Here is a 25,804-nt window from a genome sequence, read left to right as displayed (position 1 = left end):
ATCAAGACTTGAATTTTGTCTTTTGATCTTTTTCAAATCATTACCAGCCATGATAACGTCGTCAACATAGATTAGGGTTACTACAAAGGTATTCCTATTTTTGTGAATGAAAAGGGAATGATCTGTAATACATATTTCCCATATCGAATCAGTGGATGGTATAAAGGAGTCTAAGGCATGGTTTTTTAGGAAAACCATATGTCGCAACGTGACATGAAGGGTGTCACGATGTGGCATCCTAATTAACAATCGTGTGTTCGGGATAGTTGTCACGACATGATAACAACCTCAAACCAAGCCCATATTTTTAGGGTTTCCTCAACATTTAAAGTTATTAACTCGTGACCTAGGGCACCCTTTTCAGCCTCCAACCACTCTCAACGAAACCATAGCCTCCCATCTTGCCTTTTGAGATGTTTTATGGTGTTTTGGCCTCTTTAAGGTTGAATGAGGACTTTTTTAGGAGAATGTGATGAGTTTTAAAGGTTACAACAATCTTATTTTGGCATAAAAACTTAAACCCTAAGCTGACATGCAACCTAAAGGATTTATGTTCTCACTACGATGTGCAAACAACTATTGAATATCAAGAACCCTAAAAGTATGTTGTTGTTTTTCGAAATTAAGAAAGGTTTATTAGAAAATACATACCTTTAGTTTATTATAGCAAACAAATAGGGATGTCAAAAAGTCCCGTGGGGCCCCGGTCCCGTATGAGGGGTAGTTGTTTAAAAAAATCGGGGGCGGGGGCGGGGACAAAGTTAACCCCCGTTTTAATTTCGGGGGCGGGGGCGGGGAAGGGCAATCCCGTTCCGAAATCCCCACGGGGACCCCGTTAACATAATATATATATATATATATATATATATATATATATATATATATATATATATATATTATGTATGATTGATTGTATCTGTGTGTACCCAATACCGTAGCCATGTATGTAGGGTTAATAACAATATACGACTGCATCTTTTTACTAATAAGTTTTGACTTTTGACATAAGTTCCTAGGTCGTAAGGAGTAATAACGAGTAATGAGTAATGAAGATTCAATTCCTTCCTAGTTCTCGACTTCTTGCTGCTAACATCGCTTCCCGCTGCTAACGTCGCTTCTCTCCGGACGAACCAAACTTTAATTTCTTCACGTCGTCAGCACTACAGAGTACATCGTCTCGGTCTAGCTGTCGTCTTCTTCATCGGTTCATCTCCCTTCATCCGTTCATCAGCAACACAGTTGAACACACGCTTAGGTACTTGGCTTAGTTGTCTATAACATCTTCTGATGATCTTCAGATCTTGATACTAGAACTGATCTGTTCACTGATCTTGATACTAGAACTTCAATTTCTTCACGTCGTCGTCTTCTTCGTCCCCCTTATATTAGTGTGTTATAATCATGATTTATATTAAATTAACTTATTAATCATAATGAACTAAAGTAAAGAGAGTGCATGCATGTAGATTGGAACTTCTAGTCTTCTAGAAGCAATAACAACTAAAGGTTGAAGCCGACGAGTCATTAGGTTCACAATTTTTTGAGAAGTTTGTTTATCTGCAGGTTGCAGCTCCATTAGGTTCACATTTTTTTTTTTTGTTTTCCTTGAGCTTTTACTTGCAGCTCCATTAGTTGAAAACTGTAACATTTTATTTGGTTAATTCCAAAAATTGATTTGCATTCCATACAAACTTAGGATATATATATAGCAAATAATTGATATCACTAACACAAATTGTAATAATTGTTAATGTTTTGTGATGTTGTAAAATAAATTTCAGGCTTCAAATATCATGACTTCTGCTGATCAAACTCAGCCACATCAATCAAATATGGTTCATGATACCGCCAATGCTACTGATCAGGCTGCGGAGAATGATAAAAAAAGAAAACTAAGATCTCCGGTATGGGCTCATTACGAATTGAAAAACATTAAAGGAACTCAAAAGGCTGTTTGCATTTATTGCAATAAGGCATTAACTTACAATAGCAACACTGGAACAAAAGGTTTGTTGGGTCACCAAAACTCATGTAAAGCAGGGAAATCTCAAAAAAAAATTGACGATTTTCAAAGTCGTTTAGTTGGAAAAAGTCTAAGACGGACGAAAGTGGGGGATCAGTTTTAGCAACCCATTGTTTTAATTATGAGGATTCACGAATGGATCTTGCTAGGATGATAGCGCAACATGACTACCCACTTCGTATTGTTGAACATGAAGGCTTTAGAGTTTTTTGTCAAGGGCTTCAACCATTATTTAAGTCTATTACTAGAAACACGGCTAGGAGTGACGTCTTGAAATTGTATGATGAGGAAAAGGAAAAGCTAATGCAATTCTTAGGGAGTATTCAAGGTCGTATTGCAATAACTACCAACATGTGGACTTGCAACAACCAAAGAAAAGGATACATGACCGTGACATCTCATTTCATTGATGATTCATGGAAATTGCAAAGCCGACTTTTGAGGTATTTACTAATTTATAGATATATGATTAATATAATACTATGTTTTCATTATATTAAATTCAATTTAAATTGTTGATTGGTAGGTTTATATATGTGCCTTGTCCTCATACTGTAACGAAACTAACAGATGTGTTGTTAGATTGTTTGATGGAGTGGAACTTAGATAGAAAATTATCAACTTTAACCGTTGATAATTGTTCAACAAATGATTGCATGATTGAACTGATAACAGAAAAAATGCCTTCTGATGGGTTGATTTTAGGTCGAGAGCTATTTCATATGCGATGTGCAGCGCACATTTTGAACTTAATTGTGAGAAGTGGGTTGGATTCCTTTAAGGGGATTGAGAAAGTCTGTGAGAGTGTTTCTTTTTGGACAACAACACCAAAAAGAATGGAGACATTTGAACAGAATGCGAAACATTATGGTGTTATTTGTGAAAAAAAAAAATAGCCCTTGACTGCAAAACTCGTTGGAATTCTACATACTTGATGCTTGCTACTGCCGTGAAATACAAAAAAGTCTTCTTCAGGTTAAAAAACCGTGAGCCCCAATATAAGAGTTTACCTGATGAAAGTGATTGGGAATTGGCTAGTGAACTTTGTGGTAGACTGAAGATCTTTTATAGTGTCACAGAATTGTTTTCGGGAACAAAGTATCCTACCACTAACATTTTTTTCCCTAAAATTTGTGAAATAAAGTTAGCTTTAAAGAAATGGGATGACTCCAAGTTCATTGAAGTTAGTACAATGGCATCAAGTATGGTCACAAAATTTGATAAGTATTGGGAAGAAAGTTATGGGGTGATGTCTATGGCTACCGTCTTGGATCCTAGGTTTAAGATGAAAATCTTAGAGTACTTTTTCCCTCTTATCTATGGCGATGATAAAGCAAAAGTTCATCTATTGAATGTTAAAGCAATTTGTGAGGGTATATATCAAAAATATGATTCAAGATGTGTGAGCCCAACAAGCAATGATGATAGTGTCCCTACTTCTACTAAAAATGCAACTCCTAGAGTTGAGACAGAATCATTAGATGATTTTTTTCATGGAACTCTTCTCGTAGTGTTGTTTGTGGGAAAACAGAGTTAGAAGTGTATTTAGAAGAAAACACTTTACCGGGGAGTCATGATTTTTATATTTTAGCTTGGTGGAAACTAAATGCTATTAAATATCCTACTTTGAGTGTGATTGCAAGAGACATATTGGCTATTCCCATCTCTACTGTTGCTTCAGAGTCTTCCTTTTCTACTAGTGGTAGAATTATTGGTCCACATCGTAGTAAACTTCTTCCGAAAACAATTGAAGCTATAATATGCACCCAAAATTGGTTATCTGGTGGGAAAAAAGGTATGCATTTTTTTATTCGTTATTTGTTTGTCATTTCCATACTAACGGTTGCTTACTATAATATTCTTATAGGTAGTCTTGTGGATGGTGGCGATGACTTAAATGTTGATGAAGACGAAGAGAAAGATGAAAAGTAGAATGATTTTATATTATGATAATCATTGATGCTTCTTTGAATTTATCGTGCATTTTTTGGTTTGTAACTTTGAATTTATTGGGCTTTTTTGGAACTTTAATCAGATGATAGATTTGGATATATTGTGGTTTTTTTGTGGAACTTTACCGTAATCGATCATGTTTCTTTGAATTTTTTTGGTTTGAAACTTCGAATTTATTTTGTTGTTTTTCGGGGGCGGGGGCGGGGGGGATAATCCAGGAATTCGGGGGCGGGGACGGGGATGAGAATGCTAGATATTTCGGGGGCGGGGGCGGGGGCGGGGGAACGGAAAAATTCCGGGGGCAGGGGTGGGGGATGCAGTCCCCGTCCCGTTTGCCCCCGTTGACATCCCTACAAACAAACTAATATTCATTCTTTTTTGGTCTTCAAAATTCAGAAAGCAAGCACTAGAAGTCACGTGCCCCTAATGGCTCACACCCATACCCTATCAGACTGGAAGCTAAAGAGGTGAGAGGAGAAAAAGGAGAATTTTTGGATTTCACTCTTGGAATAAAGTGAATTCTAAGAACCAGACCCAAGGGGGATTATATAGGTGATAGTTATTAATCACATGTAATTGATATAATAACTAGTATGATTCAACTTGTATTCCCCCTATAAAAGCATTTAAAAACATTTAAAAGGTTGATTAAGGGGTATGAACTCACCTGTAATGAGTGGATTGTACGGAAGTGTTGGACAAGGTGCTAGGTGTCAAGTGAAGACTTGAACACATATAATTATCCTAAATAACATATAATAACACATATATGTATCCAGTTAGTCATTTAACAGCTAATTAACTAAGTTAAGACACCTTAGGACATGAAAACACTTTGATTCAAGTGCTATAGGTACCAAAGGGTTGCATCTAAAGGTTGTATGGCATTTCAATGGAGTTTATGGCCCAATGACCACTCCTTAAGGAGTTTACGGCCTATGATCATTTACCCCATGAGTTTACGGCCATAAACTCATGGTACTTAGTGTCATTTGGTGTTTTAAGGTCTTATAAGTCAAGATTGAGTATCCTATGATCAAGTCCAAGCCATAGGAAGTAATAGTGGCACCATTGCCCCACCTTATAGAGTTTACGGGCCATGGTCCATTCCCCATGAGTTTACAGCCGTAAAATCATGTGTGCTTGATTCTTTTGCTTGTTTAAGGTCCTATACTCCACACAAAAGTGATATAAACTTGTATCCAAGGCTTAGGAAGGGACTAGGGCACAAATGCACCCTTAAATAGAGTTTACGGCCCAAGGATCCGTAAACTCCCTTTTGATTGTGTTTTCTTGATGTTTCTTAAGTCTAAACAATTTCATTCAAGTATATAATAAGCTAGGACAAGTGTACTTACAAGACAAAAGCTTGATTGGGTGTTTAAGGTCCAGGAACACTAGTGTGTGTTCTTGGTGTTTTGAAGAACACTTGAAGATCTAAGTAAAAATGAAGAATTCATGGATGAAATGGTGTATAACAACTAGATGTAAGGTTATAACAACAAATCAAGTGAAGAAACACTTACGTTTTTGGAAGATTGGAAGAAGAGTGTGATGATACTTGAGAGAGAATGGTGGGAGTTTTTGAGTTTGAAAGCTGGAGAATTAGAGAATGAAGAGTAAACTCATGCCTTAAGCATGAGTTTGCGGCCCTAAGGGAGTTTACGGCCCAAAATCCATAAGTTTGGCCGTGAACTCCTTATTGAGGTGTTACGTGTGTGTTTGCTACTCCAAGACCCTAGAGAATACTTCCTTTTATTCGTTCGTTTCAAGAATAATTACTAAAAACATTCAAACGGACTTTAAACCAGCTAAAAATTAGCAGAAATGTATTTGACTTTTATTTGAAGTGCTTGACTGTAGGGTTTGTACGAATGAAAATTTCGGATTGTCACAATAGTGATATGTTATTATATGACCAATTAATAGATCTGTATGATTATATGTATTTACTGGTTTTGTGTTTATGTTTACCTGTTACATATGTCGATATATTGTGGTTGGGTTGATGCAATCCTACTTTGTGCTAAAGGCCAAGATACCCGGGGCGGTCCGGATAGTCTGTAAGCCCTGTGACGCGGTCAAGTCAGGCCGAAAGCCTGTAGAGCAGTCCATGTATGTTGTAGGCCCTACGAGGAAATCCAATTATGTTGAAGGCTCGTCGAACAGTCAAGATAGGTTGTGGGCATTGCGAGGTGGTCCAGTCAGGCTGAAGGCTTATATTTGCATGCTTTATTTGTTATGTTGTGTTATGGTACTTTGGGGAAACTCACTAAGCTTTGGCTTACAATTTTAGTTTATTGTTTGAGGTATTTCCGAGGATCGTTGGAAAGCAAAGGCCATATTGTGCACATCTTCATTTTTTCATGATATTGATTTTTGGGACACTTTAATATGACTTTACTTTTGAAACAATGGTTCTTTGTATAAACAATGATTGTTAATGGTTATTTTCGAAAATTTTGAATTTGTATGATTTTTGGGATGTTACAAGCTGGTATCAAAGCCTTGGTTTGAGAGAATTGGAGGAGCATTTGTATGAATCCACACTCAAACTATGGAACTGCAAAAGTTTTAAAATGATTTTCAAAATTGTTTTCAAAAGTAACCAATGAAGGATGTGATGTGTACGATTAGATGGAGCTAGAAAGTATACCCTAAGTTACCACACTGTTATTTGATATGATGTTTACAATAGAACAACATGTTAGTGACAAGCTAGGGATCTTTAGGAATTGCATGATAGAATTTCCTGATATATGATGCCTAATAGCCTAGGGTTACTTCTTGTATGGAATTGACATCATTACTGTAGTTGCTTAGTGTATGCATCATAATTATACATAACTAATATTTTATAGCCTGATAATGTTTGGTTTAACCTTATATCTTGTTCCTCATTTGGTTGTGGTCTTAGGGTAGAATCAAGTATTCAATTGTCTATAGGATCCAATGTTATGTATGATCAACATACGCGAGTGCTATAGGGTCGGTGGAAGTTTCATAGATGAGTATATGTGTGAGAAGCCGACCATATAAGGAATATTTATCCACTCCCGAGAGAGTGAGGATAGGAGGTATGTGTATCCTAGTTGTTGTATTTGTTTTAGGTGGTTGTGATGATCCTTCAGATAAATACGGGTATGTGTGGAAGGTAGTATGGGCCCGTACTACTGAAAGCATAGGACCCATACACATCGCAAAGAAGTCACGAACCCCAATGGATAATTTCGTCATGTGGTCGAAGCAATGTGTACTGTGGCATTCTGATGCATTTTTGGTTCGATTTAGTATAGAGCTTACGAGGGGACGTGATTCAGGGTCTGGAGTTAAGGGTCAGGATAGGTCAGGGTTGATTGTTGATCAAATGCGAGAGATGATTACCATTGAGGTTTCATAGATATTACGGGAAGAATTCTTTGGTATCGTGGATCAGATCATTGGCGGGCTAATTGCCAAGTTTGAGGAGCGAAGTACAACTTTGCAGACTGTAAGGGGGGACTGCTGATATGACTATTAGGGAAGATAACATGGTTTGATACCATGATTTGTGGCTTTTTTCCATATATGTCGGTCTTTGGTTATGGTTGTTCAGGCATGAGAATGAGACTGGTGATTGTTTGGGCCTTAGTGGTCATGTCAATTTGGGTTTGGACGGTGCAGACCTAGGTGATTTAGCTAGTTTTGAGGTCTCGAGGGCCTTACTTGAGGCCATGCCAGTTGAGTCGCATGACTCAAGAAGGAAACAATTTTTATGATCGACTCGAGGATTCCAGTTGGAAGCTGAGTGGTTGACAGATGGATTGGAATGTCGCTATCTACGACAGAGTTATGTTCTTCCAACTTGTTGCGCTCGAAGGAAAGACATAGCAGACTTGTGATATTCAGAGTCGGGGTGTAGAACTAGCACAAGGCTAGATAGTTGCGGTTTTTAGCAACATGTATGGCAGTGTGGGAATACACAAGAGGATCTTTGCGGCATGATTGCCTATAGATGAGATAAAGGGTCTGATTTCCCGTAGTATTCATAATGAGAATCAAAGAGGTTTTCCTTTTCCCTAAATTTTGTCTATCTTCCTGTTCCATATAATGAATGATGAATTGACTCTTAGGCAAAAGAAACGTAGACAAGAATATTAAGTCTAATATTATTAACCTAATTTATATTTGGGTCTATACTCAACCTAGTCTAATATATATGCAAAATGTTTTTTGGGCCCTATGATTTAATGAACCTTGTTATGATGCCCACACTTTGAATTATTTTTGGATCGACCTTGTAAAGCTATATACAATTACATAATATATATGTAGATGTTCAATTGAGACCATTACAATTTTGTGAGACATGAGGATGCAATCATAGCCACTCATATTGGAGATCAAAAAATAAAATAAAATATAAAGTGCAAAATAAAAGGAAAAATCCAAAAGTTCTTTTAAAAAAAATATATTGTTTTCGTTATTTAATATATCCGAAAAAATTAAAAAAGATAAAAAAAATCAGTATTTTTCTTGAAATATAAGTGAAATATTGTAATAAAATATTATACTATAAATAACTAAATCGAATTTTTAGAATGTTAGAATATTATAGTATTCTACTAAAATTGGTAGATATGCTAAACTATTATAATATGATACTTGAATTCTTAAATTTGTTAGAATATTCTAATATTTTATTAGATTTTTTTTGAATATTTGTAGTTTAATATGTTAGTAGAATATTTTAACATTTTAAAAATTTGATTTCAATATTTAGAGTATAATATTTTATTACAATATATCATGTATATATTTGAAAAAATGGTAATCATTTTATTTTATTATTTTCTCTTTTTGGATAAAATAAATTACGAAAATAATATTTAAAAAAATCAAAAAACTTCATTTATTTCGCAATTTAAAAATATTTTACTAGGATTGCGTTCCATATCTTTATATATATATATATATATATATATATATATATATATATATATATATATATATGAGAAAAAGGAATATACATTACAACCCCACCTAAGCTTAGGTACTAAACCTCTTGAAAATATATTGTTTTACTACATAAAAATTACGGTTAATGGACTCACGATTAATACTTCAAGATGTAAATTCAAGATCGACACAATAGGGTTTAGGGTTTAGAGTTTAGGGTTTAGGGTTTATGGTTTAGGTTTATGTTCAGGGTTTAAGGTTTAGGGTTTATGTTTAGGGTTTAGGGTTAGGGTTTAGGGTTTAGATTTAGGGTTTAGGGTTTAGCTTTAGTGTTTAGGGTTTAAATTTATGGTTTAGGTTTAGGTTTAGGTTTAGGGTTTAGTAATGTTCACTTGGATGAAGTAATAAATGATAATTGAGGAAAGAAAACGGAGATGATAAAACGATAATGAAAGAAAGAAATGTTATGGAGAATGATATATTTACTAAGTGAAACCAAATTGGGTATATTTAGCATGTTAAAATGACATATTTTAGAGGTTTAGTACCTAAGTTTAGGTAGGGTTGTAATGTATATTCCATATCCCCTATATTCCCTATCCCCTATATATATATATATATATATATATATATATATATATATATATATATATATATATATACACACACACACACACACGGTCCAATTCGGTTTTATACGGTTTGAAAAGTATGAAACCACAAACCAAATTGTTCATGACATTTTAAAAAAAATTTGAAACGCCAAACTATAAAACCAAACCGATACCCGATTTTGTCAGTTTCACTGTTTGAAACCGAACCATAAACGCCATAGTAGAAGCGGTTTCTTATATGGGAGGACATCTAGCTAACAGGTAAAATGGATTTTTTGTCCTTATAATGCATAAATAAATAAAAATTATAGAACATTAACAAAGAATAAAGCGTTCATATGGCCAAAGCACCCATTACATCTCTTAACAAACCTATCAATTTTAGATTGAGTTCGGAGGTCCAATTGTAAAATTTCATCTTCTTAAGCAAAACGAGGCCTTTTTTTTTCTTTCACGTAAACTGTTTAGTTGGGCCACAACTCTCTATTCGAAGCATTTCGGGCCGGAGTTATATAAATTGGCCTAGGGTTTTAATATAATCTCCTGCCGTCTACTGAATATCACCACTGCAAGAGGTAAAGAAGGTAGAATCGCCGTCGCCGTACTTTGTACCGGAGTAATCCCTCTATCTCTACACGTTTATTTTCCATCCTTTTTTATCAGCTCCTCGTATATGTAATCACACATGTTATGCGTGTCACTCTCTGTTATTTATGTATTATTTATCGAAGGATTACAATGTCTACGAGACTTTGTTAGTAATAATGTCTGCATACTTGTTTCAAATCATGTTGAAGTTGTACTGTTTGTATGTTCTTTTGTGGAGGTTAGATGTTGCGTAAAAATTAGAGTTTCATATATGCCTTAATACGCTGATTACATTTCCTTTTGTCTATATTGCATATGTTGATTGTTCTGTAGTGTAGAGCTTTAATACTTATTTGATCTTATGCTGGATCGCATCATTGACTAAGGTTGTGATTAACAGTATCTAGAAGATGGCGTATGCAGCGATGAAACCAACAAAGCCAGGGCTAGAAGAGCCTCAAGAACAGATTCACAAGATTAGGATTACCCTTTCCTCCAAGAATGTTAAAAATCTTGAAAAAGGTACGTGTTCTTTCAACCTCAGTTATTTCAGCAGATCCTTTAACTTATCTGTTCATTCTTGTGTATGTAATTATGGTGCTGAGGGGAACTTGTGTTCTTCATTGGTTGTTACTAACAAAATGACTAAACTACCATGATATAATAATCATTTGATCTCTATATTGGTGATTGTTTAGAAGAGTCTTGACAAACTTTAATGAATTGGGGATTTGTGACAGTGTGTGCTGATTTGGTTCGTGGTGCGAAGGACAAGAAGTTGAGAGTTAAGGGACCAGTTAGAATGCCCACCAAGGTTCTTAATATCACAACCAGGAAATCTCCTTGTGGTGAAGGTAATTCAACTTTTCATTTTGCTTGTGTTATACTACAAGTTCATCTCATAATTTCTAATGAAAGAACAACATTTAATTTTTGTATTTGATGTTTGTAATGATGTAGGAACAAACACATGGGACAGATTTGAGCTTCGAGTTCACAAACGTGTGATTGATCTTTTCAGCTCACCAGATGTTGTGAAGCAAATCACCTCCATCACCATTGAACCTGGTGTTGAGGTTGAGGTCACCATTGCTGATTCTTAGATTACCAAGTGTTGTTTGCCTTGCCCTATACATTTACTATGTTTTATCTTGGGTAAGATTTCATGTAGGGTTAAATACTTTTTGCAATTTTGGAAGTATTTCAAGTGAAGATTTTCAGAGTTATGTTTATCTTTAATCTATTGTATTTTTATCAACTTAGTGCATTTCAAAGTTCATGCCCATTTTGATATTTTCTGTTGGTGTGTAGTTTCATGTGAGATATTGAATCCAATTACTAAAACCATTCAGACTATTTAGAAGTAATACAAAATTGGTGATCCTATTTAACACGTAGATATATATATATATATATATATATATATATATATATATATATATATATATATATATATATATATATATATATATATATTTATTTTTATTTTTATTTTTATTTGACATTTTATTTTAACATAATCATGAATCCACCCAACCACAATATCCTTAAATAAGGCTCATACTAATTTGATATTTTTGGAGCTTTTTGCTATTAGTAATTTTGTAATATGATGAAAATTTGAAGTAATCCACTAAACAAAATGAGCGATCACTCTGTTTAAAAGGTCAAAAAAAGTTCGAGTTTGTTAATATAAACGAGGCCACTGTGGTCATATTTTCTGATTATCCCTTAGTTATATTTCTTGTACTAGTAGTTAAACATAAGCGGTATCCTTAAAAGACATTCTACAATGCGTGTTTTATCTATTTCTCAATCGACCTCAATCATGCATGAATTCTCTTTTCTCGTGAAAAGTAGGGCCTTAAAACCTAATTTTATTACTTTTATCTCTAGCCCTAAATAAAAATCGTAATAGGCATGTTTAAAAGACGATATAAAGTAGAACAAAAGAAGATTAGATACAAATAAATACATGTATGCAACCCTTTGCAGATTTACAAAGAACACCACCATCTTCACATAGACCCAATCTTTGAAGTCATCAAGAAACAAAAAAAAAGCTATGTCCCACACGGGTCTTGAAAAGTAAAGCACCACATGATACCAATCTTTGAAGTCATCAAGAAACAAAAAAAAGCTACGTCCCACACGGGTCTTGAAAAGTAAAGCACCACATGATATCCAAAATCCAGTAGCAAAACCAACTCCCCCACCAATATAGAACCATACCCAAAATTCATCTAGACCTTCTCCATCACCCTTACTTTTACCAATGACAGATGGTACTTCATCTTCTTCGTCTCCAAGACATTTTGTAACAAGGGGAGGTCCACATAATCCTATGTTTCCATCGTATCTTGAAGGTTCAAAGGACTGGAGTTAAGTGCTAGATGGAATTCTATCAGACAAATTATTACATGAGACGTCTAGGTAATCCAATAAACTCATTTGAGACATGCTTGATGGTATATCTCCTGACAAATTGTTTCTAGATAAATCCAAAGCTAAAAGTTTTTTCATCAGACCTATATTACGTGGAATCTCTCCACGAAGAGCATTCCCTGATAAGTTTAGCGCAATCACTTCATAAAGATTGGTGATATCATATGGGATTTGTCCTGTTAAATTGTTGCTTGACAGGTCAATGCTCTTCAACAATCTCAAATTGTTAATGAATTCACGTTTATCTCCTAGCCACTCAACCACTGCATGGTCAGCATAAGCAACACCATCTCTACCTAAATCGAAATACGATGAGTAATCATATTGTAGATCTTGTACTTGTGTGAATCCTTCTTGAACCATGCTAGTAAGATTGCTCAAACATGAAGGAATGGTTCCATGGAGATTGTTTATTGACAAGTCCAAGATTTGAAGGTTTTCTAATTCACATAATTGTAAAGGCATGGTTCCGAAGAAGTTGTTTGATCGTAGGATAAGAACATACAACCTCAATAAGTTTCCTCCAATCCAAACAGGAACGTTACCCGAAAACTTGTTGCCCCCCAAATTCAACGAGTTTAAACTCGTACAATTCTGTAAAGATATGGGTAATTCTCCAGAGAAGTTATTGTTGTATAAATACAATACCTTGAGTTTGATCAAAGATTCAATAGAAGTAGGAATTCTTCCTGATAGATTGTTGTGTCCCAGATTTAGAACTTTTAGCTGTTTGAAATTCCATAAACAGTCTAGAAGTTCCCCGGTTAAAAAGTTATGGGAGAGATCAAGAACTTGTAAAAACCCATCAACAATTTGGCATAAAAAGGAAATCCCTCCATAGAATTTGTTTCTCGAGAGATTTAATGATGCCATGGTGGAAGAAACATTAGGTATTGGACCGTAGAAGTTGTTGGAACTCAAATCCATGACCGAACCAAAGTCAAAATTCGATGATAAATCTGGTACTTTTCAACTGATGTTGCTGGAAGAGAGATTAAGATAATGTAATCGTGAAGGCCACGTGTCCCAAAAATCAAGAGGAACTGTGTCTGATATTCTAGTGTTAGAAATATCAAGACGAGTAAGATGTTTGAGATTTTGAATCCATTTTGGGAATTGAGGCCCTAGATTGCAAGAGCTTAGATCAATCGCCTCTGCAGAAAGGTTTGACATGGGATCTATGGAAGGAACTCCTTCGAGTGAGTTTTTTGAAAGATCGTTTATAGAAACCTTCGAGTTTCCAATGTTTACAGAGATGGCACCTCTAAGATTATTGAAAGAAACGTCAAGGGTTTCAAGCTTGGGTAATTCCCACACTTTCTCACTTATAGTTCCGTTTAAGTGATTGTGAGATAAACACAAGTATCCTAGGTTTGAAAAGTTTTCAATCTCATCGGGTAATGACTCTGTAAATTGGCTCCCTCAAGTTGACAACCATTGTAATGTAAATGATGTGCATCCAGACAAGTTGTTCAGAAAATCAGGAAGGTTGACAATAGCAGAGTTGTTTTCCAATCTAAAAACTTCCAAATTACAAAGGTTACCAAGATATTTTGGTATCCTATCTATGGGGTTGTTAGAGAGCAAAAGAAAACGGAGCTTATTATTGGTTAATGGGAACAACCAACTATACATGGATGAGGTGAGATTGTTGTTTCTAAGATCAAGGAATTCAATAGATGAAGAAGAGTTGACAAAAGAAGAATACGGATCCATGACTTGAGAAAGCTCACATTCTTGTAAACTTAAATGTGATAGTTTTCCAAGACCCAAAACTACATTAACCCAATTGTTTGCTTTGGACATGGAGATCTCATCCATCTCAAGATGTTGCAAATAAGATAGATGAGACATCCACTCCACATTTTCAACTCTACATCTTCCAACATATCCAAGGAGAAGCTCTTCTAAGTTGGTGAGGTTTCCAAACTCTGGAGGAATGGTTCCATAAAGAGAGTTATGGGAGAGGTCAAGGTAACTTAATTCGGTCAAGGAACCAAGTGAGGCTGGAATGATTCCATTAAAACCATTGTCGCTAAGATCAAGGTACCTTAATTGAGTCATGGAACCAATGAACGTGGGAATGGGTCCATGAAAAGAATTGAAGGAAAGTTGAAGATGATTCAAGTTGCTTAAGTTAACCAACGAATGGCTAATCTTACCTCCAAGACCACTGTGCCATAGTTCAAGCTCTATGACATGACCAGTTTCGTTGTTGCATGTGACTCCGAACCACTTACAACAATCGTCTTCTTTAGCTCTCCATGTATAGAGATGACCATTGGGGTCTTGAAGGCCAACTTTGAAATCAAGGAGAGCATGTCTCTCTTTATCAGAGCATTTGTTGACAACACCTTTATCATCATCACCTCCTCCTCCTCCTACCAGCGTTACCAATTAGTTGGCAGTTGTAGTCTCAGTGAGCAGCAAGAGAAGTGAGAAGATTATAAAAACACAAGGATTCATGATGTATGTGCACAACTTGGTGATATTTGGTTTGTATTAATGCATATATGAAACGCCACAGCCCTTAAGGTTATATATAGTGTGGGGTGTGATGAAGAATCTTTCATGTGGATTACCTCAAATTGGCGCCTATTTGTGTCATACAATACTCCAAATTGTGATATTTGAACGAAAGTATAAGACAAATTAAAAATGAATAAATGAAATAAGTTGCCCAAGTTAGACGTCAAAGACTTGCAAGTCTTGGAAATTTGTATTTATTTTAAATATCTTTTCCAAACTTGTGGTAGCTTTTGGCCCTCATAATATGTGATGTAACTCCCAAAAAGAAAAAAACGAACTGTTGGAATCAAATACCATAAATATCCATGAAATTTGGAATATGATATTCTTTTGAGTCTAAGAATTTAATGAGTAGGAAATGAATTTTTCCTACTTAGACTAAATAGTAAACTTGTTTAAATCAAGCCGACTTGTTTAAATGAACCCAAGTTGGTCCATTTCGATTTAGTCCAAGGTGTTTATTGTTTAAACAAAATATATTTTAACTAAAAGCTGCTATCTATGACTCAAAATTTTAAAATGATTAAAGAAATTTACAAATTTATTATAACTTTTTGAAGAACGTAGACTTCATTTAATTTATGATCGATATTATTTCTTTCATTAGTACATGTTATGCCTAGAGATGGTAAAAACACATGTATCTGATGGATACCTGGCACCAGAATTGTAGTTGATTGATGCCAGGGATAGGTACATGGTTTGCCCGAAGTTATAAAATAGGGACAAGGACAAGGAAGGGATCCCCCTAGGTTAACCGAACCCGGGCCAAACAATGTGACATTAATTGTTCACAAACAATATCAATTTCATAATATCAGAATTTCACAAACAATATGAGTATTTCACAAATAATATTACTAAATAATATTCCTAATATCAAAATTAATAGAACTTCATAGTATCATAATTCACAAACCATATCAGTAGATGAAGCTTGACACCCAAACAATATTCAAAACCGGATCTTCAAAAATTCAAACCAACTAAAAGAAACTTGGAGACGAAGCTTGAACTCACTAATCTAGAAGTTGAAGTAGATAAAGCCTTGAACAGATTCATGATTGTTAGAACTTTAGACCCAAACAATGTGTGGTCTCATGAGGTTGGAGGAGTGCATCCACACCTTCTAGCTAGTACTAAACAAAGAAAAAAGGAACCCTAAGTCCCTAAGTCTAAACAAGTCTCATGTCTTATTTCAAAATTATATATATATATATATATATATATATATATATATATATATATATATATATATATATATATCTATATAGGATATAGATCCGGTAAGAAATTTTTTTTGTAGGAAGGTAAGAAGTTTTATTTCTACATAGTTTTTTGACGAACAAAAAAAATGAATCACTAGATGATTCATTTGTAAGATGATTCACAAGAAAAAATTCTCAAAAAAACATCTTTATGATTCATTTTTAAGTAAATTAAGAAAAGATTCACTTTTATGACAATTTTAGTGAATAACAACAAAATCATTATATAAATGAATCATCTAGATGTTTTTTTGAGAATTTTTTGTTGTGAATCATCTTACAAATGAATCATATAATGATTCATTTTGTTTGTTCCCGAAAAAAATATGTAGAAAAAAAACTTTTTACCTTCCTACCAAAAATTTCCTTCTTATTTGATTTTGACTCTCTCTCTCTCTCTCTCTCTCTCTCTATATATATATATATATATATATATATATATATATATATATATATATATATATATATATATATATATATATATATATATATAAAAGTAGCATTCATTTGGTATAGTGTTTGATAAAACTAAATAATAAGTAAAATAATAAGTAGCATTCATTTGTCATTTAAAGGAGAACATACAAGGTCCAAGTAGAGGTGCACATGGTCCTAGTAAATTTAGTTTTAGATTTTTTAATATCAGGATCACAGATAAAATCAGATCTAGCCAATTTCAGATTTTGGATAATCCAGAATAAATTTTAGTTGGAAATTATAGGATCCGGTCGAAATCTGTGGATAGATTTTTTTTTTTTTTTCTAGATTTTGGTTGGAAATTATAATTTTTTTTAGATAAAGGTATCCTACAGATAATCCTATCGAATTTTTTTGTAACCAAATAAAATAATATAGTGGTTGGATTATTTTACAGATAAAAAGCTTTGGATCCGTTTTGTGATCCTCTAGGCCCAAATATTGTTCATATGAAACTTTGAACATGTAATTAAAGCATACCCGACGATAGACGTAATACCATCCATGGCGTGAGAATTAAATCATGGAATGCAAATAGTTAACGAAGCTGTCTAGGTTTTGAACGTAGGCCTCCATTTTAAAATTTCATTTCCCAACCACTAAGCTCTATGATCAACATGCATATTGATTTAAATATGTAAAACACGTATTCAACCTCATATGTTATCAAACAAAATTGTACACAATTACAAACTTCTTAACGATTGTAAACCACTTTAAACACTCACTACTCTTGTCTTTGTTCATCAAAAACATACAACATTGCACCTAAAAATTCGTTTATCTTTAGTACAACACCTCAGAATTGTCACCTAGCTTTTGGGTACTCTTCACTCCAAAAAACTTACATGGCTCGGGTGCATGCATGCTTAATTATTATATATAATTGTCGTGCGATAGGCCTTAAAAGAATGAATGTTTGGCAGGAGCTCGACCAACAACCCTCATCAAATTAGCCACTTCCAAGATCCTTGCCACTTTCGTCCCTTTCTTTGCCTCTGTAGTCGCTCTCCTTTCTTCTGCTTTCCTTCGAGCTTTTGCTATGTCATTCTGCATTTTCTCCATTGCCTTTGCTCGTTTCTCCTCCAGTTTTCTCTACACCAACCAATATGATCGATCATGTTCGTACGTATTACATTTAAACAATCTTTATAGCGACTTTGATTCAGCATATAGCTTAATAAAATCATATATATGAAAAGGAAATCAGTTAATCTTCTCACATCGGATCTTTACTATCCACTCTCCTATCTCAAAATCGGGAATAAAAATCGCTATCTGAAAATCGATTTCAGTGAATATAAGGGTTGTACTATGTTCATTTGAAGTTGTGTCCGAAGATAGATTAGTGCTACAGGGTTCTCTGCAGTTGATTTATAGTACTTGCATAAAGATAATGTACTAACAAAATGACAAAAACTACAGTTACGATTGTTTACCAATTAAAAGACTTTTCGTTAACACTTAACAGGATACGTGTGTATGCTTTGACCCGTTAGAAGAATCGTACGTACCTCAACTTTCTTCATCCACAAACTGGATTTCTGAACCTGTTCATTCTCCCACCCGTTAATGATCGCATCATCACGTTTGAATCGATTATTGATCTTTGAGATCTTGGCGTTTTGCCAAGCGGATATCTTTGATTCGACCTCATCTTTCTTCATCCTCTGAACGGACACCTCGCTATGGTTTCCACCGGCGGTGATCATGGAACTTGTGCCACCCTGTGGTCTAGTCGGCGACGCCATAGGATTATTATCTGGCACGATCGCTAACGGATTAGTTTCTCTCGTATCTTCCTCACCAATCCTTTCCAGATCACTGCTTCCATTGTTGGTGTTCATACTGTTCACTCCCTCGCTGATTTCGCTTCCGTTTATGCCAGTTCCGGAGGGCATTAAACTCTCTGCTCATGGTGGTGAAGTTTTCACTTTCGGTGCTGGTTACTGAGAGGGATGAGGATCGGTGGCTGGTGGTTTCCTAGGGGTCATGGTGAGGGCGATAGGGTGGTGGTGGAAGTGGGGAGGTTAGAGCATGGATTTCTCTAATGTTTTCATCATCATCATCGCCTTGTTCTTGATCATGTGAAGAATAAAGTGTTTGATCATTGAACATGCTTGTCTTCTGGGAAGATAACAAAACAGAAAGAACAAGAATTAGAGCTTGGAGAAAAAGGGTTGGGAAGGAGAGAAAATGGCGTAATCACAATATAAAGTATGCATTACGATGATATGATTAATGATGTTGGGTTAATTAAGCAAAAGAAAAAAAATACTAAGCAAATACTAACCACAAAAAAGAAAGATGACTTTGCATGGAGTGTAGACTCAAACATCTCTTCGGTAAGAAGTACTTATCATGTTTTCCTTATTAAAATTTTCTAACATATTTATTTAGTAGAGGTGATAAAAATCACAAGCTATGTTGCTCGTTTTGGTGTTATAACATATTTTTAAAGTAATTATTATCAAGATGGACTAATGAGTTCCATTTACTTAGCGAAACAAGAATATATTCGGAGTGACAAATATGGACTTACAGATATGGGGTTCGGTGAAAGCACCCATGGGTACAAGGTTCTAAGGGGCAACACCCTTGGTGTGGTCTAGGGGCAGCGCCCCTTGAGGGGTCTAAGGGGTAGAGCGCCTGACGGTGGTTACTAATTATGATGTAATAATGAGTTATGTGCCAACGAGGGAACCTTGCCTGTCCACATCTCGTGAGGCGTTTTGGCAACCTTCTTAGTTGGGACTAGATTAAGGATATGAGCGGCAGTCTCTAAGATATACTTCCAAAATGAGATAGGTAACGAAGTTCGACTCATCATGGAACGAACCATATCCAACAATGTTCGATTGCGCCTCTCAGCCACACCATTGAGCTGCAATGTTCTAGGTGACGTCAATTGTGAAACAATTCCACATTCCTTAAGATAGTCGTGGAACTTGATACTAAGATACTCACCAACCCTAATAGATCTGAGCATCTTTATTTTCTTGCCTAATTGATTCTCCACTTCTTGTTTAAACTCTTTGAACTTTTCAAAGGTTTTCGACTTGTGCTTGATTATCCATCAAGGTCACATAGAAATGGTTTGCATCCCTTTATGGTGGATCTGAAGGGCCCACACACATCTGTGTGTACGAGATCCAACAATCCCTCACTTCTTTCACAAATACCAATGAAAGGTTATTTAGTCATCTTTCCAAGTAAACAAGATTTGCGCGTGTCATCTAACTTTAGGTCAAATGACTCCAAGACTCCATACTTTTAGAGTTGGGCAATGCACTTCTTGTTGACATGTCCAAGACGAAAATGCCAAAAGCATGCATTTTCTAAACCATTAGACGAATCAATATGCAACACATTATTTCCTAAGTTATCTACTACCATCACAGTTTCATATACACCATTACAAGGCAATGCTTCAAAAATATAAAGTATCATTATAGAAAGCATTAATAGAACCAACTTCATTATTAAATGAAAATCTAAAACCTTGTTTGTACAAACCATGAAAAGAAATAATATTCCTTGTTATCTCGGACGAGTAGCAACAATCATTCAACTCTAATCCTAACCCACTACTAAGCACTAAAGAATAGATCCCGATCTTGGTGACAGGCGACGATTTTCTATTCCATATTATCAGGTTCATCTTCCCATGCTCCATATCCCTACTTCTTCTTAGGCCCTGCAAATAAGAACAAATGTGAAAACCATATCATGTATCAAGGACCCAAGAACTAGCATGTGATGAGTTATTAGATTGAATAATATAAATACTTGCGAAGGAGGGCTTTATCTTCCCATCCTTGATGTTCTACAAGTATTTCAGGCAGCTTTGTTTCCACTGCCCCTTCTTGTGACAGTAGAAACACGTTGCTTCTTTAGGATTGGATGAGGGAGTGATAGAACCGGCTTTACTTTTGGATCCATTAGAAGAGGATCCATCATGAGACTTTCCCTTGTGGCTCTTAGAGAGAGCTTTCCTCTTTTTCCCTTTACCATGTCCTATAGCGAGAACCGGGGTAGCAACAGTAGAGGTGGACTCAACAACTTTGCCTTTAAGTCCACTTTCATCAGTTCTTAACAATACTTGAAGCTTGCTCAAGGTGACTTCCTCCTTGTTCATATGATAAGTCATCTTGAACTAATCATAGCAAGGAGGTAAAGAGTGTAGAATTATATCAATCACTAACTCTTCGTCACAGTTGACATTCAACTTGAGTAGGCGATCCACATACCTTTGCATCCTTTGCAAGTGGCTCGTGATGGACTCTCCATCTTTCATCTTGGTTGTTATTAACGAGGCGACAATCTCATACCTTTCTTGACACGCGCTTTAATGGTACTTTTCCATCAAATCTTGGCACATGTCATAATGCCAATAGTCCTCGTAGAACCACTGCAAATCAAGAGTCATAGTGGCTACCATAATACATGACACCTTTGTCGCGTCCTTTTCGTGAGCCCAATACTTAACTATTTGTTCAGCAGTAGCTTTGGTTTCATTTATCTCTTTGAGTTCTTTGTCGAGAATGTATTCTTTCTCCTCGTATCGCAGGGTCGTCGAATGTTGCAACTTCATTTATTAAAATTGGATCCATAGAAAGCGACCCACCCACAAATGTTCAAAAGAGAAAAGGAGCTTGAGGAGTTAAATTTCGAGCCAGAAGCGTTGTTTGAGCCAAACATCTGAAAAAGAAAAGGAACAAAGTTTTGATCAGATAAAGAATCCTTAATATAACATCCAAATGAAATATTAAGGCTAGGACCCAACACAATAATTCACAATTCGGAAGAGGGAGGCCGTAATCCAACTGAAGATTATTTGAAGGTAGGTAAATGACGATTTACCAATTCCACCACAAAAAACGAAATGAAGAATTAGGTTTTAAATGAAATGAAATTCCTATATTCTTTTGAGATTCATTAAACTTTTCAATGACATGTTTAATGTCGATTATGCCCTTCAAGTTTGTGACTGGGATACCGAGGATCACAAACAAGGTGTGAATAACCATGCAAATTAGCTTGACACTCTTGATGTCGTTTACCACTTAATCAATGCGTTGGTTAACCACACACGCTCCATTGATCTATGGTAATTCTCGAGCTACCCTTTTCACCTTTGTTAGTCCAAGTTAGTGTGCCGGTTAACCACATACGCTCCACTAATGACTTGGCAAGGTGCAAAGCGCAATTTCATGGAATAGTGTAGCACCTGGTTCCTGGTATGTAAATTTTTTATCTAAGTAATTGTCATTTTAGCCTTGGACTCGGCGAGTTGTAGGTCCGACTCGTCGAGTAGGGACGCGGTCCAGGGGCACGCTTAAGTTGGCGACTCGGTGAGTCCATATCCTGGACTCGGCGAGTCATCGCTGTTTGATGAAACCCTAATTCCAAGGGTTTTCCCCCTATTTAAGCTAGCTTGTGCAACCCAAGCTCGCCCCCTTTCACCCTCAGAGCGCCCTAAATCAAACCCTAACTCGTTTCTTGTGAAATTGAAGTGATTAGAGTGATTCCTTGAAGTTTTTAAGAGAAGAAGGAGAGTGGAGCAAGAAGAGGAGAAGGAGACCAGATATCTTGGTGCTATTTCAGAGTTCTCTGAGGTATATCTCTACTCTATTCTGTTTGCATGCTTAAAACCCCATTAGATCACCTTTTGAGCTCTCCTTGAACCTTTTCCAAGCTTGTGCATGAAGTAGAATTCGTAATAGGTTGAGTATCCGCTAGAACTAGTCATGTTGGAGCTCCAGAAGCTCAGATCTATAACCATTATGGGAGTAAATTGCTGGAATGTCCTAGATCTACCTTCTTAGCCATTATTTCGCCCCTAATCCCCAATCTATTCATTTCTACACGTAAAGTTGGAAACTTTACGTGTAAACCAGGCCCTAGGAATCCAGATCTATGAATGGCATGAGCTGGATCCAAGCAAAATCGCGTGTATGGTTTTTACATGTGGCCAACTCGGCGAGTCGCTCATCTAACTCGGCGAGTCGGTTCGCGAGTCCCAAGGTTGTTCCCTTTTGTGTCTGCGAGTTGGGGTAGTGAGTCATAGGGTATGACTCAGTGAGTTGGAAGCCAGACTCACTCATGAAGTAACTCGGCGAGTCAATGCCATGACTCGGCGAGTTCATGGCAATCTTCTTGTCTTAAGAACAACTCGACGAGTTGTTCATACAACTCGGCGAGTCACAACTTAAAGTGTTCTTCGGATGAAGGCGAACTCAACGAGTTGTTCATACAACTCGGAGAGTAGGATGAAGGACTATTAGACTTGGGTATAGAGAAAGGGACTCGATGAGTCGGCAAGCCAACTCGGCGAGTCTGGTCAACTGGCAGTTGACTGTGACTTGACTCATGACTTGTTAAGGCTAAATGGGCAATTTACCCTGAGGGCGGTTAGCCGTATTTGACTAAGTGTTTGGTGGGAATTACAGCCGGAGGATTTCCGGAGCAGCAGCAGCAGCACACAGACTATTCCCATACAGATCAGCAGCTACTACGAGGTGAGTTACCTTCTAGTAGCGGTGGGTCTACGGCCACAATGCCGGCCCATCAGTAGGAGTTGTATGATGGATGATTGTCTCTGTGATGTTCATCTAAGGTTGCTACTACCTATGATATGTTTATGTGCTAGTATGATATGCAGCTATGTGCTAGTGACAGTAGGGGGAGATAGTCCCCAGATTACCGGTCGATAGGGCCGAAGGGGCGGTCATGCCCAACCATGCTAGATAGATTACGAGATATATGTGTTATGTGGTAGTAGTAGGGGGTGAAATAGTCCCCAGTATCCGGTCGAGAGGACCGAAGGGGGAGACCAGCACCCAGATATGCTAGTCAGTATCCGGTCGAGAGGACCGAAGGGGAGGCAAGCTCCCAGTTATGCTAGACAGTATCCGGTCGAGAGGACCGAAGGGGTAGGTCGGGTACCCAGATATGCCTGACGATATATGCATGTTATGTGATTGTATGGTATGTGGTAGGTTGGGGGAACTTACTAAGCTTCGTGCTTACAGTTTTCAGTTTTGGTTTCAGGTACCTCTTCTTCGAAGGGGAAGGAGCTGGCGCGGTAGCGGCCCATCACACACATGCTTCGTATTCCGCATCATGAAAACTTCCTGGGGATTTGTACTCTGACATTATTATGTTTATTGAAATGTTTTCTAGAGATGTGATATCTTATTCAAATACTATGATCGGTAAATGTTTTGCTAAAAATATGTTTTCAAAAATGAAATTTTTGGCTCGTATTTTGGGGTGTTACAAGTTGGTATCAGAGCCCTGGTTTGAGGGATTCAGACACACCTTCGGGGGTGTTTGAACTAAAATCGAGGGATTAAAAGATTTTGGAAATAGATAATGTTTTCTAAAAGGCTAAGTAAAGGGTTTTGAGAAAGAACAAAGTGTGTGATGTGCGTGACCAGCCGAGCTCAAGTAAGTATTCCCTAATGTACCCATACAAGTTTATTTATGTTTATCAGTTTCTGTGGAACAGCATGCTAGAATAGGACTAGGGATCTAGGAGTGATGCCTTATGTGCCTACCTTATGTGCTTCAGTATATGAAAGAGTTGCATGCTAGAGTTGAGTAGACAGCAGTAGGGTAGCCTGTTAGGTTATTCCTGATTGTACGAGTTTCGTATTGTATGCTAGTTCAGTTTTCTCTACGAGGATAGAGTGGCTTAAGATTGTTTTCTTTATGTCCAAATGTTGCTTGCTTTGTGCTATGTGGGATTTGAAGTGATGGGAGTTAGCTGTTAGGTGAATACTTTAAAATCACATGTGATCAGGGTTGAATAATCTCAGAGTGTTAGATTTGACCCTATTGCATAGCTCTTGTTTGAGTCCTAACCGTTGTAGGGATGAGTCCCTTACTTGAAGGATTATCCGAGCCTCATCACATGTGATTGTATTCAGGTACTAGCTAATTGGCATCACCAAGAGGCCTTCATCAGCTGAGGACTGGGTTGGGTGGAGTCAGAGGTTTCCTAGGGAAAGCCTAGGATAAGAGTAGCAGTGATCAACAGTAGTGGAAGGGACCTGGTTGAGTCGAGGCGGTCTTTGGGGAAGGTACGGATAGATGTGGAAGGTAATATGGGCCCGTACTACTGAAAGCAGAGGATCCGTACCCGAACCGAGGAAGGCTAAGATAAGACCAGGAAACTTGTAGTGAGTGTGATCCCTCCAGGGGTATCAGTATCGCTAACAGTTGTTATTTCTTTGTATTTCAGAATGGTGGTACTACGCCCGAGGCCAGTAGTTGACAGTACAGGAGAGGGATCGGGTTCGGGATCAGGTTCCGAGCCAGTAGATGAGGGGCTATGCGAGTTCATCGTGTCAAAGATCACCAGAGGCATCCTTGAGTCGACCCCCATTATCTTCGGGTCGATCAAGGAAGGGATATTGGAGATGATGGAGGATCGCCTCCGTGCATTCAGGAGCGACATGGCATCTGGCTAGTCAGGACCCCACACACTTTCCTTCAAGGACTTTCGGGGCAGTGGTGCACCGAACTTTCATGGGGCGAAGGACCCCATAGCTGCCAGACGATGGATTTCAGACATTGAGTCTGCACAGTTGACTAGCTTCTGCCCTGCGGGGTCGAAGGTGAGATATGCAGCAGGATGTCTGAGAGATCGAGCTAGGGATTGGTGGGAGTCCGTCGGTGACTCGTTTGGAGACTCGGCTGTCGAGGCTATGACCTGGTCGGACTTCGTGACCAGGTTTTGTGACAACCGTCATATTCGGGTCAATTTGTGACAATCGTCAATCTTGAGTCAAGTCAAGTCATCAAGTCAAGCCGGTCAACTCTATTAAACCTTGTGTATTAGGTCGATGAATCGATAAAGCAAGAACATATGAGTTTTTGATTCGCAATTGGATTGATGATTGAGGGATGATTCGTGAAGAAAAACGCGAAGTCAAGGACTATGAAATTGTTGGTTGCAAGAA

The 25,804-nt window shown here is 36.9% G+C and overlaps 2 protein-coding genes and 2 pseudogenes across 3 annotated transcripts; 1 reads left to right on the top strand and 3 right to left on the bottom strand.

Annotated features, from left to right (window-relative positions):
* Positions 1-10,004: 10,004 nt before the first annotated feature.
* LOC145048068 (small ribosomal subunit protein uS10y) lies at positions 10,005-11,374 on the top strand. Its single transcript, XM_078996476.1, has 4 exons — positions 10,005-10,144; positions 10,517-10,638; positions 10,857-10,970; positions 11,077-11,374. The coding sequence occupies exons 2-4, from the start codon at positions 10,527-10,529 to the stop codon at positions 11,217-11,219; spliced, it is 369 nt and encodes a 122-aa protein (XP_078852602.1). The 5' UTR covers positions 10,005-10,144; positions 10,517-10,526; the 3' UTR covers positions 11,220-11,374.
* Positions 11,375-12,498: 1,124 nt separating this feature from the next.
* On the bottom strand, positions 12,499-13,488 carry LOC145048067 (receptor-like protein EIX2). Its single transcript, XM_078996475.1, has one exon. It carries the CDS (start codon positions 13,486-13,488, stop codon positions 12,499-12,501), a length of 990 nt encoding a protein of 329 aa, XP_078852601.1.
* A 495-nt stretch (positions 13,489-13,983) lies between these two features.
* LOC145048066 (receptor-like protein EIX1) lies at positions 13,984-15,027 on the bottom strand (annotated as a pseudogene).
* A 2,666-nt stretch (positions 15,028-17,693) lies between these two features.
* LOC144998330 (remorin 4.1-like) lies at positions 17,694-18,954 on the bottom strand (annotated as a pseudogene). Its single transcript, XR_013660257.1, has 2 exons — positions 18,350-18,954; positions 17,694-17,930 (listed from the first exon to the last, which is right to left on the bottom strand). The product of XR_013660257.1 is annotated as a remorin 4.1-like (transcript).
* Positions 18,955-25,804: the final 6,850 nt, after the last annotated feature.

The sequence above is a fragment of the Lactuca saligna genome, chromosome 5 (genome assembly GCF_052625555.1).
Source record: "Lactuca saligna cultivar CGN05327 chromosome 5, ASM5262555v1, whole genome shotgun sequence".
Taxonomy (NCBI): Eukaryota; Viridiplantae; Streptophyta; class Magnoliopsida; order Asterales; family Asteraceae; genus Lactuca; species Lactuca saligna.
This window is presented reverse-complemented; position numbering and strand designations above follow the sequence as displayed.

Coding starts and splice junctions, on each gene's coding strand:
- LOC145048067 (XM_078996475.1), bottom strand. CDS start 13,488: ATGGATTTGAGTTCCAACAACTTCTACGGTCCAATACCTAATGTTTCT.
- LOC145048068 (XM_078996476.1), top strand. CDS start 10,527: ATGGCGTATGCAGCGATGAAACCAACAAAGCCAGGGCTAGAAGAGCCT. Junction 10,639..10,856: donor TGTTAAAAATCTTGAAAAAG/GTACGTGTTCTT, acceptor GATTTGTGACAG/TGTGTGCTGATTTGGTTCGT. Junction 10,971..11,076: donor GAAATCTCCTTGTGGTGAAG/GTAATTCAACTT, acceptor GTAATGATGTAG/GAACAAACACATGGGACAGA.